The sequence below is a fragment of the Sceloporus occidentalis genome, unplaced genomic scaffold (genome assembly GCF_023333645.1).
Source record: "Sceloporus occidentalis isolate IW3139 unplaced genomic scaffold, rSceOcc1.0.p SCAF_64, whole genome shotgun sequence".
NCBI lineage: Eukaryota > Metazoa > Chordata > Lepidosauria > Squamata > Phrynosomatidae > Sceloporus > Sceloporus occidentalis.
Window position 1 is genome coordinate 1,591,691 of NW_028317044.1, and position 14,833 is coordinate 1,606,523.

General features: G+C 45.9%; 1 protein-coding gene across 1 annotated transcript; it reads left to right on the plus strand.

Moving 5' to 3' along the window:
• The first annotated feature begins 3,242 nt into the window (after positions 1-3,242).
• LOC149287093 (nuclear pore complex protein Nup88-like) lies at positions 3,243-14,721 on the plus strand. The gene is made up of 17 exons (XM_089493281.1): positions 3,243-3,576; positions 5,280-5,449; positions 6,205-6,330; positions 6,985-7,074; positions 7,175-7,351; positions 7,682-7,868; positions 8,095-8,245; positions 8,786-8,884; positions 9,070-9,160; positions 9,320-9,421; positions 9,869-10,027; positions 11,210-11,335; positions 12,235-12,300; positions 12,644-12,724; positions 13,204-13,330; positions 13,809-13,927; positions 14,531-14,721. Exons 1-17 carry the CDS (start codon positions 3,301-3,303, stop codon positions 14,592-14,594), a joined length of 2,211 nt encoding a protein of 736 aa, XP_089349407.1. The 5' UTR covers positions 3,243-3,300; the 3' UTR covers positions 14,595-14,721.
• The last annotated feature ends 112 nt before the right edge of the window (positions 14,722-14,833 follow it).

Below are 14,833 nucleotides of genomic sequence, written 5' to 3' on the forward strand. Positions count from 1 at the left end.
ATGGTCTTCTGAGATGTTTAATGGATTTGCCTACACACATTTCAGTCGGTGTCACCAGAGCCATAAGAGCTGGAAACTCAGGAAAACCGAACAATGTGATTCTCAGCGTTCGAAATTTTATGGCCGTCGTCACGGTCTGTGTTTTTTCTGCTACCCAATTGCAGCATATGTATATCCTAACCATCAGGGATGAGCTGGTTAATGGGGTGAATATGGTGGGATCCTTAGATGGGGCTGATCATGTTCTCCTAGAGTTTGTTATACAACGGAAAGGAAAAACCACACTATTCTGCTTTGGTCAGGCCTCACCTGGAATAATCCTATGTCCAGTTCTGGGCCTCGCAATTCAAAAAGGATGTTGAGAAGCTGGCGCATGTCCAAAGGAAGGTGACCAAAATGGCGCAGGGTCCGGAAACCGTGAAGCCCTATGAGGATCAACTTAGGGAGATGGGAATGTTTAGCCTGGAGAATAGAAGGTTAAGACAACATGAAAAACATTAAAATACAATGATATCCCACAAACCCACCCACCTACAATAAAAAAATTACAATTAAATGATTTAAAAATTATTTAAGTATGATCGCCCTGTTTTAAGTATTTGAAGGGGTGTTATTTTGAAGGGGGGTTATTTAACCTTTGCTGTCAGGAAAATCGGGTGCCAAACAACCTACAAATACCATAATTCCACAGGATTTGAGCCGAGGCAGTTAATGTAGCGTCAAAAGGATCATTTCTGCAGTGCGGACACAGCCATCTCTGTTTGAACGAACTGAAGAAGAGCAATATTTACAGTGGTCCCTTCACTGGGGTTTACTTCCAGGACCCTCCATGGATAACTAAATCTGTGGATATTCAACTCCCATTCAATACAATGACACAGTAAGATGGTGTCCCTTGTATAATATGACAAAAGCAAGGTTTGCTTTTTGGAATTGTTATATTTAAAATCCCATATAACAATAAAATACAGAAACAGAATCACACCGTGACAAGTCAATATAGTTTAAATTATTTTATTTATTGGGGTGAATCTTGTCCGCTGCTCCATTGAAATAGCAGAGTCATGGGCCCATGGCAGACCCCAGAAGTAATGGGGCTGTCGCTGGGGGCACTAAAAATGGTTGTGGTGTCTCTGTTTGCCACCACTTTAGAGGTCCGAAGTTGCCTGGATGTCGCTCAGGCGACAGGGATTGACGGCAGCCATTTTGCGCTCCGAGGGTCCTTGGTGTGAGTTTGGCACCCGGGGTGGAGTTGGTGTTTTTGCAGCGGAGTCGCAAAAGATATCCTTTGGCCTCTTTTCATCGGGATTGTGCTCCAACTCCAGGCGCGGATGAGACGCTCGTCCAAGTCCACAAGCCGAAATTGGTGCGCCTCTTCCTTGCGTTTTTCTCTAGTGGCATAGTGGTCAGGATCCGGGTCACTTCGGCCATCGTGGCGGATACGTTTTGGAGGTGCAGAGTTGCTTCCAGAAGCAGCTGGGGTTGAAATCATATAAAGCAGGGGTAGGCAAAGTTTTTGAGCTGGGGGCCGGGTTGCTGTCCCTCAGACAACTGGGGGGCCGAACTCAAAATGGCGCCCGGAGTGGCGCAGAAGCTGCGGTGGGGGCAGCAATTGGTGGCAGGACTGGGCTGGGGCCAGTCCCAAGGCCTCGCCGGGCCGGATCCAGTCCGTGGGCCGTAGGTTGCCGACCCCTGATATACAGGATAATAAGGAGGCTCACGACGGAAGTAAAAATATAACAATACAAGTAGAAGTAAAACCCAACAACTTAAAAAACCTCATATAAATAATAAAATCAATGCAATCTTCACTCGACACAGAGGCCAATTCCCTGGTGCTTTGCGAGTTGTGAGCCGCTGAGTGTTGCCAAATGGCTTCCCTAAAGTACACTGCGCAATGAGGAGCCACCACCACTAGAGGCCACGCTCTGAATCTTGTCCGCCGCGCCACAGTAATACTGGAGTTGGGGGACCATGACAGGTCCCAAAAGTACTGCGACTATCTCTGGTGGCACTAATGGTGGTTGCGGTGTCCCTGTTTGCTGCCGCCTTAGATGTCCAAAGTTGCCTGGTGATTGGGATTGACGGCAGCCATTTTGTTCTCCGAGGGTCTTTGGTGTGAGTTTGGTGTTTTTGTGGCGGAGTCGCAAAACATATCCTCTGGCTTCTTATCATCAGGACTGGGCTCCAACTCCAGGCACGGATGAGATGCTCATCCAAGTTCACCGGTTGCCTCTAGAATCCGAAATCTGGCACAACTCCTTGTGATGTTTCTCCCTGGCGGCATAGTGATCAGGATCTGGGTCACTTGGGGCGTCAGGGCGAATACGTTGCTTTGAGAAGCTGGGGTTTAAATAAGTGCAATCTTCGCTCGATGCGGAGGCCGATTCCCCGGTGCTTCATGAAATGTGCGCCGCTGAGTGTCGCCAAATGGCTCCCCTCAAATACGCTGTGAGACGAGGCACCTCCATCACTTGAAGACACACTCTGAATTTTGTCTGTCGCTCCATTGAAATAGTGGAAGTACTGGGGCTACCTCTGGTGGCGCTAATGGTGTTGGCCCTGTTCGCCGCCGCTTTAGAGGCCCGAAGTTGCCTGGATGTCGCTCAGGCGATAGGGATCGACGGCGGCCATTTTGTGGGTCCTTGGCGCGAGTTTGGCGTCGGGTTCCAGCGCTCAGAAATGGAGTCCCTACATTGGGAAAAAAGTGAGATATTAAGTAAATGCAATAATAATAAAGTACAGTGATAATAATAATTAATAATAATAATGGAGTTTGTTCCTGAAGGGGAGGCCCACCTTGCCTCCTGGGCTCTGAATTGACAGTGGGAAGATGGCCGCCCCTTCGCTCGCTCCGCCTGGAAGACAGAAAAGATGGCCAAGTGGTTTACTCCAAAAGAAAGAGATGAGAAGTAGTAAAATAAAAAGGAGGAGGAGGAGGTTATTAACCCACTTTTGTTCCAACAATGGGGCTGAAAAGACACACATACAAAAATGGAGCCTTAGCCTGACATTAATCTAGCCCTGGCGCCATGGCCCTAGCTAGGCCTCTTTGCGCCTGCGCGAAACCCTGAAGCTGGCGAGGAACCGTCCGCTCTAATCTATATATAAGTCTATCTCAGTTCTGTTCTCGCTGTGAAGTCGAAGGCTTTTCTCTCTGTTCGCGAGACCCTGAAACTAAGGAGCGGCCTTTCACTCTGAACTTTTTCATACCTCTATATAAAACCTGCCGCGGTGGCTTCTGGGAGTCGTAGTCCGCCCCTTCTGCAAAGACGGTTCCCGGGGCCTGTTTTCCCTCCGATGATGGCGGCGGGGGGCTTGGGGGAGCGTTGGTGGGCGCAGCTGCCGCAGCACGCCGCCCTGTGCCGCCTCAGGGACCAGGCCCAAACCCAGACCCAGGCCCAGGCCCAGGCTAGGCCCGAAGCCTCGGATCAACTCAAGGCAGCCCCCCTCCCTCGGGACCTGATGCTGGGCCTGGGCTCGGAGCTCTTCCTCTGGGACGCCGAGAGGGCCGCCTTCTACGTCCTCGGCCTCCGGGGCCTGGGCGACGAGCCCGAAGGACTAGGCCGCTACCAGGTGCTGCTCCTGAAAGGAGGACTACAACTCCCAGAATCCCCCTCTGGCAGTTACAGTTCTCCCCCTAAAGAGGCTTGGCTTCTCCTTCAGGGTTGGCCTCGGCCTTATTATTATTATTATTATTATTATTTATCCTGCAGGTTTTTCCTCAACCTATTAATATACTATTATTATTATCAACCTATTATTATTATATTTATCCTGCAGGTTTGTCTCAACCTATATTATTATTATATATTATTATTATATTATTATTATTTATCCTTGTCCTTGATCTATTATTATTATTATTATTATTATTATTATTAGATTTTTCATGCAGGGTTGTCCTCAAGCTATTATTATTATTAATTTATAATTTATTATTTTTATTATTATTATTATATTTATCCTGCAGGGTTGTCTCAACCCATATTATTATTATTATAATATATTATTATTATTATTATTATTATTATTATTATTATTTATCATTGTCCTTGATCTATTATTATTATTATTATTATAAGATTTTTCATGCAGGGTTGTCCTCAAGCTATTATTATTATTATTATTATTATTATTATTATTATTATTAATTTATTATTATTATTATTATTATTATTATTATTATTATTATATTTATCCTGCAGGGTTGTCCTCAACCTATTAATATATTATTATCATTATCAACCTATTATTATTATATTTATCCTGCAGGGTTGTCCTTGATTTCTTCTTCTTCTTATTATTATTATTATTGTCGACCTATTGGTTGTCATTGACCTATTATTATTATTATTAACATTATCATTATTATATTTATCCTGCAGGGTTGTTCTTGATCTCTCATTATTATTATTATTCTTAACCTCTTATTATTTTTAACATAATATTATTAATAATTTTAATTTTTATCCCGCCTCTCCCTAGGGATCGCGGTGGGTTACGGTAAGAGGAAATAAAACACAAATCATAACATAATCAAAATGATACAATCCCCAACTCTCCACCAAAAAAACATCAAATTAAAACAATCAGTTACAAGTTCAAGATTAAAAATCAGTTATAAAGTGGTACAGGATCCTGGGGGACATGTAGCTTTACGAGGCCTTTAAGCCTTTGGAAAGAGGGCTTGTGTGCCTTGCCAAACTATAACTCCCAGGATGCCCTAGCGCTTGAAGCAATGTCAAACCGCATTACAATCGGCCCTCTGTGTATATCCCATGGATTCCTGTCCACAGCTTGATTCCCCCAAAATATAAGTTCCAAAATACTTTCTCAAGCTGCACAAGCTTGAATAAAGAGGACCAACACTATAAGAAGACGTAGACCTAAGCAGCTGCAACAACGGCCCAATCCACACTGCAGAAATAAACCAGTTTGAGACCTCTTTAACAGCCCTGGCTCAATGCTAGGAAATCCTGGGAACTGTCATTTTGTGAGACATTGAGCCTTCTCTGTCTGGTGCCACAATCAACCACAATTCCTAGGATTCCCTAACATTGAGCCAGGGCAGATAAAGCGGTCTCAAGATGGATTATTTCTGCAGTGTGTTGTTTTGGACCAAGATCTGTAACCATAAGTCAGAAAGGGCTTCGAAGGCACACAGCATCGATGACACAATACAAGTGACATGCGCTTACTTTAAGACGGGGTTTCTTTTCAAGTTATGATGCAAGTCGGAAGTGTTTCTAAACCAATTTTATGTCCTCCATTTCCAGACCTTGCTGTGCATCAATCCGCCCCTTTTCGAGGTCTATCAGGCGGCGCTGAGCCCGACGCAGAAGCATGTGGCGCTCATTGGGACCAAGGGGCTGATGGCGCTGGAGCTGCCCAAACGTTGGGGGAAGAACTCCGAGTTCGAAGGCGGGAAGGCGACCGTGAATTGCAGGTTTGCAGGGACTTCGTTTTCCGGTTTGGTCGAATCCATTGTAATTCTTTCTCTGAGTATTCCTATATTAAGAAGAGCTTCCACGTTAGCCAGACTGAGCATCTTTCCTTCTGCTGTATCAGACGGTAAACGTAAAATGGTTCCATACTCGAACCGGCTTTCCCTTGCGGTTCTGATGAAGTAGAGATGGTTTGCCACGTTCTTCTCTATTGCTCCGTCTATAAAGATATTGGAGCCTCATTTATGACTCCTCTTATTCAAAAATTTCCGGGTAGACAGTAGAATATCTCCTTTCAGACCTAGACATTTAGGTCAAAAAACTGACCCCAAAAACTTGAGTCGACTTATCCCTGGGTCAATGTAAGTACTGTATCTTAACTCTTACTTAAAAGAAGGAACCATCTCCTGGTGAAAAGTAATAGTATGTATGGAGCACCGCCCCCCCTCTACTCTCTCGTCCATCCAGCCTTGAGAGTAAGCACAAAGAAGTATGTTTGCTGGACTTTTGTAAGTTCTTTGACATTGTTTTGCTTTGCTTCATCCTTTAGATCCCTTGCCATACGCCCCTAAATTTTACCATCGACTTATCCATGGGCCATAGCCAAATCCATCATTTTGGCCCCGCTCCTCTGTTGTTGCGGCAACAGAATATAATAATAATTAGCAGGAATAAATGCTGATGATCTGTGCCGCTGGCAGCCTGTTTTTTCAATTGAAACGCGGTGCTTTTCACTTCTCAAACCTCTCTCTTCCAGCACTATACCTATCGCTGAAAGGTTCTTCACCAGTTCGACAACTCTGACACTGAAGCATGCGGCCTGGTTCCCAAGTGAGACCCTGGAGCCCCACGTTGTGCTGTTGACGTCCGACAACACAATACGGTAACGTCCATGCCCTGGACGGTTTGCTTTTAAGCAGAGGAGTGTGGTTTCCCTGTTATTGATCTGATACTGATAGCATAGTTGTGCATTCCTTCATCCCACTGTTCTTAAGAGTTAGAAGAGTAAAGTGGCAAAGAGTATGAACTAGAAACCTTTATGGTTTCAAAGCTTGTCTCTGCCACAGACTCACTCAGCCTTGAGCCGCCCCATCTACAGTTCAAAACCTGGGGCCTTTGGCATGTGCTCTTACCACTGAGCTGTGGCCCCTTTCACGCAACTTTACAAAGATGTTGCAAAGACGCTCTATTTTTTGGACCAAGTTCTCAGAATCCCCAAACGGTGATCATGTTGGTAAGTGGATTCCAGGAGTTGCCTTACAAAAGGTAGCTCCCAGGCTTTGTGGAATGATTATGGAGACGATCAATGCGCCGACGCGACAAAGTCTCCTCTTAATAACTGGAATATGAATGCTTTGAGCAAATAAACTAGCAAGCCTCTCATTGACCATAGTTTACCGTTTCATCTGAACCGAGGAATGAGGATTAGAAGCTTTGCAAACAAGGCAGTTGTTAAACCACTTTCAAACTGCGATTCAATATGACCTGATTACCTGGACTGTGGTTTATTTATGTTTAATCCATTTTTGCCTATTAGGATTTACAGCCTGAGTTTGCCTGAGACCCCCGTGAAAGTGATTGCTCTTTCCTCGGCTGCTGATGAGGAGATGCTGAGGCTTAACAAAGGGTAAGATTTATTGCCTTTGGAAACACTGCTGTTGCTTCCTCCCTGGAGGAACTGAGTATGGAGGAACGTACTCCGGACTGAATTGCCTTCCTCCCCTCAGGAGAGGCTACACAGCATTGATTGGCGAGACGGCTGTGGCTCTTGATTTTGGCCCCCTGACAGCAGTTCCCAAAAGCATTGCTGAGCAGCGAGAGAAAGAGGAGGTGCTGGCATACCCTTTGTACATCTTGTACGAAAATGGGGAGACCTTCCTGACCTACATCAGTCTGGTCCACAGGTAAAGATCTAAACTGTAATTGTGGTTTCTAACATAAGGATGTTAGTCTTTTTTATTTTAACCTAGGTCCCAAACAGAAGGGCCAAAATAAAGCCGCTTTGGGTCACTTTGGAGGTATGCTGTTTAAATGATGCATGCGTCCTAAGAGGCTGGAAGCCGCGCCAAAGCCATGCTTTGGTACTAAGGACTGAAAAGACAGATTCTTTGGATTCTGACAGAAGCATCTGATTAACCGCAGTGGGAAATGGCTACAATTCGGAGCTTTGGGTCGGTGTGAAAAGGATACAGAGGTTGGCGATGATAAACAGGTTGTGTCTTGGATTGTTTTAGTGCTGGGAACGTTGGCAAGCTGTTGGGTCCGCTGCCCATGCACCCTGCGGCCGAAGACAACTACGGATACGACGCTTGCGCGGTTCTGTGCCTTCCGTGTGTCCCCAACATCTTAGTGATCGCCACCGAATCGGGAATGTTATATCACTGCGTGGTGTTGGAAGGAGAAGAGGATGACGAACAAATGGTACGTTTGGATATTACAGTTCGGACCTCAAACAAACTGTAACATAGCGAATACTATGGCTCGGCTATAGTTAGAATTAACCAGGCTAGCAGAGGTCTAAAGCAAACCCTTCCAGAGTTTGTATGAAATCTGGCAGCACAACTTGCACGCAAAGTGCTTCTTGAGTGGATTTAACCCCTTTCTGAGTAGAGAAATCTTAACAGAACCATTCAAATGCTCCCTGCAGTCTGTCAAATCCTGGGATTCAAGAACGGACCTCATCCCGTCCCTTTATGTGTTTGAGTGCGTCGAACTGGAGCTTGCGCTGCGTCTGGCCTCGAAAGAGGGAGAGGAGCCGCTGGACCCGGACTTCTCCTGCCCAATTAAACTGCACCGAGGTAGGAGACTTGCCTCCATTGGGGTCCTCTTGCACTCTATGTAGTGTCTGAATAAACCCACATTGCAGGTAAAGTCAATAAAACATATGGCCAAACTCTGTGCAGTTTGCTTCACATGGCAACCCCAAACTAACTGACTTGCTGATCAGTTTGCTTCCTGGCTCTCCGTTGCCCTAAAATGCTTTGCTGTATGGTTGACTCCTGCTTAGAGTTTGGGAAAAACGACTGAGAGATTTGAGGAGTTGTAGTTCTCCAGGTTGTTGTGGCTCGGCCTGAGAAGCTGCAGTTGGACCTCTTCACTCTGTGGCCTCTTACTATGGCTAGTAAAGAGGTTCTCTACATTTCTTTTGACAGGGGAACCCAAATAATTCCTTTTCCCCGAAAGAATTAAGTCAATCCAGTCAAAGGGAAGGAGGGGAAATCTCTGGTGAGCCTTGTGAGCCAGAGAGAGTTGTGTGAGTGCTTACAACTTGAGTTGTAAGGGACTTACAGCTTGAGCTTTGGCTGTTTGCTAACATGTGAACGAACTTGCCCTTTCAGATCCGAAATGTCCCTCGCGTTACCACTGTACACACGATGCCGGCGTGCACAGCGTTGGCCTTCCCTGGATCAACAAGCTGCACAAATTCCTCGGCTCAGGTGAGTTTCATCTTGGGAGTCTTGCTTTCCTAAAGCTAAGCGTTTAAATCTTCTCCGAGTACTGCCTGGAACATAAATATACAGGCAAGCGGTGTCTATATAAAGCTAAAACTGTGACACGGGTGTAACGTTGTTTGAAACCTTCCCTGTGTCGCATGTCTGAATGAGTTTGCCGGCTTTTCCAGATGAGGAAGACAAGGACAGTCTGCAAGAACTGGGAGCCGAACAGAAATGCTTTGTGGAGCACATCCTTTGCACCAAGCCTCTGCCATGCAGGTAAGAGAGAGCCAGGCAGTGCTAGAATGCCATATAAAGTCTTCGGTGTCTTACCTTGAAGATGGCATTTGTTGTTCTGCACTTGGGTCGGTTGAAGCTTTCCAGAAGGTGTTAATGTATACTCTCCTCCTTCTCCTTTGTCTTCTTTTTCTAATCTAGACAATCCGCCTCCATTAGAGGGTTTACCATCATCTCAGACATCTTGGGCCCCACAATGATCTGCCTCACTGGGTCTTACGAATGCATCACCAAGCCTCTTCTGTATGTACCAGACCACTTTCACGTTTCCTCTTCCCTTTAGGTCTCGAAGCAGGAAAGTATTGTTGCTCATGGGAAAGGATTTCGATGAAGCACAAGCCTTGGCCTTGTGGAAATTGTGCTGCGTCCCTCGCAATGAGTAAACTCATGGCTGGGGTTAACTGACTGCTTGAGGGCCACACTTTGTGTTAAACGTACATACAAATCAGTTACATAAAATGCATAAAAATTAGCTACACATAGGTAAAATATTTAAAGAGATTTTATAAGTAGCTTCAAGTAATTTCATCATTCGTGAAATATTAAAATGCGAAGCCAGTGAGGATACAAGCTGAGATTTCTTGATCACTGGTGGGATTGTTTTAAAGATCGGGAAGAGTGTGGCGAAGACCGGGGAGAGGTCTTTGGTGAATACTGACAGATGATAATGCCTGGTGTTTCTTTCAACAGTTCTGCCGTCCACCCTCCCTGCCCTCCACTTCTCTGCACCAAGGAAGACTCTCAGGTTATGGCCTCACCCCTCCGCATCGTGGCTGAATCGCAAGACTCCTTTGAGAGACACATCCAGAGCATCTTGTCTCGCGTCTCTGCCAATCCGTTGCTGTTGAAGTACGGCATCTCTTTCTGCTGAAATTTAATATACCCAGGAAGGTGTTCATCATATATTCCCCATCGTTCCTGGACCCCTCAGTGTCCAAAGCAGACCCTCTTGTTGGGCAGTTAGCCTTAAGAGCTGCAGGGCGACCAGGGAAGGGGAGGTATTGGTGCTTCCAAGCCCTTGCCTTTTCCAGGAAGGGTCACCTGGAATAGTGAGAGAAGGAATCAGGACTTTGTGTCCTGTTTGGATAGCTTTTTTACAACACCCACATTGCTGGACCGTTGCCTGGACACATCCTCTGTGTGAGGAAATGCCAAGGCTGGTCCCTTTTTCACCAGTATTGTGACCAGTGGCTGATCCAAGCTCTTCTCTTCCCCTTCTTTGCTGCTTCTATAGCATACTTTTCACCACTCTCAGTCTTCTGCTTCCATGATAGTAATCCCCGAAAGCCTGATGGAGACCCAAGGGAGTTGAGGTGTTGCTTTGTGGGCTGTCTGAACACTGCCTTCGCAAGTGAAGTTGTGGGTAAAGAGGGGTATGGACAGCTCAGCTGTTAACTAAGAGAGCACACAGTAGATGAGAAAAGACCATGTGTAGCGCCTTCAAATAATCTTTCACATATGGGGTTGGTTGCATATCTGGGGTTTGGCACCTAGTATCGTAAAGTGTGACCTGTTCCAGTGACTTCAATCATTTTGGGCTCAAATCCTGTGGGCAGTCCCTTTGAATCCATTGAACTTACATAAGTCTCTACTTACTAGCCATCATGTATTTCGGTGGATCTAGTCTAATTCAGGCTGCCTGTAAGATGTGGGCCATTAACTTCTGTTCTTTCCATGTCAAAACATCACACAGGGAACCAGGCCACAGGGCAGGTTAGATCTCAGATAACTGCACCTTGCTCCACTTGATGCCAGCAGCCTTGAGGGTGGCACAGTGCGTTTTATCCTGAGGTCAAAAGGAAGTATGTATGGGGCACATGACCCAGTCAGAAGCAGCACAGAATGGGATTTAATGGAGGAGAACACAGCAGCATTGAAAGGTTATTTATTTTGGCAGCCACCAGATAGGTTGAACCCCAGTAGAAATGCTAGAAAACATCCTATTGTCGCAGCCAGTTGTCAGGTTAAGTGTTTCTTCTCGGGGCATAATATCTCTTTGCATGTTACGACGGTGATGTTTTTGCCTCTCAGGACGGCGGATAAAGAGTCTTCTCCACCCCCCGACGAATGCCTTCAGCTTCTCAGCAGAGCCACCCAAGTGTTCAGGGAAGAATACATTCTGAAGCAGGACTTGGCCAGAGAAGAGATCCAGCGAAGGTACAAAGCTTCTAAAACCTGTTGGTCAGCTCTTTGGCTCCCTGTTTTGCCACAGTGGACTGTTTCAGATGCCCAAAGAACCTGGGGTCTGTATCAGTGCCTTTCAAAGTATCTTGTGTGAGGGACTGGCAGAGTTTTCTCCTCAGGGAGCAGCACTAGATTTGGGCCCTTTGGCCAAAGTTGTTTCATTCATTCCTGGAAACTCTCCATGGACCACCACTTTGAGTGCCACCGATCTATATCACCTCCTGATTTTCTCAGAAGCAATACGGACAAGAGTCTGTAGCCATTAGATTTCCTAGGCACTGGAATAAGCTATTGTTCCAAAGAGGGTTTCCTTGCTTTATGTTATCGTGGGGCTCATCCAAGGAGTGCCTTGCATGAATGGATGGAGACTTTGCTCTGGTCTATCTGTGTTGTCTTTCTTCACAGGGAGGCTCTCCCTCCTCTCCCTTTCCTTGGGAGACAATAAAAGTAATAGGATAGTTTCTCTTGCTTGATTCTGTCTAGCATGTGTGTGTTTGTGTATTAAGTGTCCTCCCCATATGTGGATTCAAACGACCAGAGAAGCAATTTCACCAAAATGTGAGAACGAATTTCTCGACTCTTAAGAGCTGTTGGACATTAGAATGGACTGCCTTGGAAGGTTATGGAGTCTCCTTCTTTGGAGGGTTTTAAACAGAGGCTGGATGGCCATCTTGTCAGGAATGCGTTACTTGTGTTGCCCTAGATGGCTCCTGCAGTCCCTTCCAGCCCTTATGTTTTTATGACTGTATGAACTGCTTCCCAGCATTTATTAATCTCGGTAAAAGAAATAGACGTGGAGCAAATGAGAAGAGCACAGGCATTTTGCACTGTATCCAAGTCTTAAAATGTTGGCCTCTCCCTTTGGTCCTCAGAGTGAAATTGCTGCGTGAACAGAAGAAGCAGCAGCTGGAGGATCTTGGCTACTGTCGAGAAGAAAGGTGAGGCCAACCCATTTCTGATAAGCCTGGCTGGTTTCTCTTTCTCTATTTCAAGCATTTTTCCTCTCCTCCCAGAATGTTTTTTACAAACCAGAAATGCGACAGTCCCTGCCTTTGAGCTTACAGCCCAAAGCTTCACAACTGCTGTCATTGCCCACCGGTCCCTATAGCCGGAAACCTCTTGGGAGTGTCTTTTGCTACTCTGTGCCAACAGCAACTGGTGTCTAAGATTTGGAAGAGAAACACCAGTGGTTTGAGTCTGTTGCCTGTGCCTCTTTCTTCCCCTTTGGCTCCTGAGAGGCCTGGAAGCAACAGGGAACAAATGTGTCCTTTTCGCTTACAGGAAAAGCCTCCGGGAGATGGCGGAGCGCCTGGCCGACAAGTACGAGGAAGCCAAAGAGAAACAAGAAGACATTGTGAACAGGTAAAGACAGGGAGGCTCTCCCTGGAGATGAGCATCCTTCTTTTCTGATGCCAGTGAGACTGCGGAGGCCTTCTTTGGGAGCTGAGTCACAAAACTATGCATCCTCTGGCATCACAGAGGTGCACCGAATGAGGGATAAGAGCTGGGCTTTGGGGAGGTCAGACAGCAGCAGTATGGAACAAAGCCGGCCACCTCAGCTTCTAACAGTTTCACAGAGACTTATTCATTGTCGAAATCCTTTAACAATAGTTTTGAATCCCTTTCTGAAGGCACGCAGAGAAAGAGAACCCACCACCTCTCTGGGCATTTGGTTCTGTGGCTGAACCATTCTTACTGTCAAGAGGTTGCTTCTCATGTTCCACTGAAAACTACTCTCCTGTAACTTAAAGCCCCTTGGTATTCAGCAGTCCTCAGGGGTTTTGGTGTAGCCTGCCCTACAGTTTCTTACTGGCATTTTGGTCTGGTTTTTGCACTTCAAGGATGAAGAAGGTGCTGCACCGTTTTCACTCTCAGCTGCCCGTCTTGTCGGACAGCGAAAAGGACATGAAGAAAGAGCTGCAGACAATTCAAGAGCAGTTGCGGCACTTGGGAAACTCTATCAAACAGGTGAGTGCGCCTTTTCTTTTCTCATGCGTTCAAGAGACCAAGGGCCCCATTCCCACTAATGCAGTTATAGCACTATTATTTCAGTTTTACCACTATGTGGGAAAACTGCATTTGCAGTTTTGGGAGATGCAAAATCTCTTTGGCTGAGAACTCAAAATGCCCCTACACTGCAAATCCCATGATTCCTTAGGATGTTGCTGTAATAGTTAAAGTGGAATGCAGCACTTTAACTGTGCAGTGTGAATGAAAATAACATGGGCATATGTGCGCATCCAACATGAAGTGAGTTTAACATTTCAGTGTCACTTTTCAACCACAGCGGTGGAAACCCTTGCCCTCCAGATACTGGATTTCAACTCCCATCAGCCCTGCCAGTGCAGAATGGGACTTGCTGCCAAAAGCATCTGGGGAGGCCACCTGTTTGCTGTTTGTGGCTTTAAAGGTGTTTGAGGAGGCTATCCTTGTGTTTTGCCTGTAGGTTAAAATGAAAAAGGATTACCAGCAAAGGAAAATGGAGAAGGGGACCAGCCCCCGGACGCCCAGCATCTCCCTCAGCGCCTATCAGAGGAAATGCATCCAGGCCGTTTTGAAAGAGGAGTAAGTTGGCACCACATTAACCCTCCTCTGACATCTTAACAGATTTGGCAAAGGACTGTCCCAGGCAGATGAGCGGTTTGGGTTTCAGAGCTGTTCTTGGAAATGTGTGCAATGTGGCAGGCTTTGCGCATCCCAAGTATCTGCATTGCCTGAGAGAAAGCTCACTGTCTCTTTAGTTTTTAAGGATCTCCCCCATTTTTATGACCCTGATGGGGACACGGTAAGAAAGATGCGCAAATACATACAGGCCGAGTTCTGCATTTACAGTTGCAGCGGCCTAACTGTAAAACTGGCCACGGACTGTCCAAAACCTTTCCTGACATTAAAAACTACAGTCAGCCCTCTGTATCAACTATCCATGGCTCAGAAATACTCAAAAATATACATTTCCAAAAGCAAAGCTTGATTTTTCCATTTCGAATAAGAGACACCATTTTGCTATGCCACTGTATATGAGACTTAAACATCCACGGATTTTGGCATCCACGGGGGGGTCCTGAAACCAAACCCCAGCGGATACTAAGGGTCCACTGTAATGTTCCTGCTTTCTTCGCTCACAATCATTGCTGTGTCTTAATTGGGGGTTTTCTTACTTTTTTACAGGGGAGAACACATCCAGGAGATGGTGAAACAGATAAACGACATCCGGAACCATGTCGCCTTTTAGGCTGCATCACAAACGCCGCCGTTAACTTTGTGGAATGTTAATGAGATGCCTTTCTCCTAATTTATAAGTTGTTTGTATCATTGTTGTTGTTTTTTTACATTGTCCACATTGCTTAATAAATACCTTTTTAAAGGATAAAACAAATCTCAAGGGGTATTATTAGATGTTTCAGCGGAGAGGCCAGTGGGGCGCAGTCGCCCAGAAGTGATTTCGCGCAGCGTCTGTTTCTGTCGGCGAAG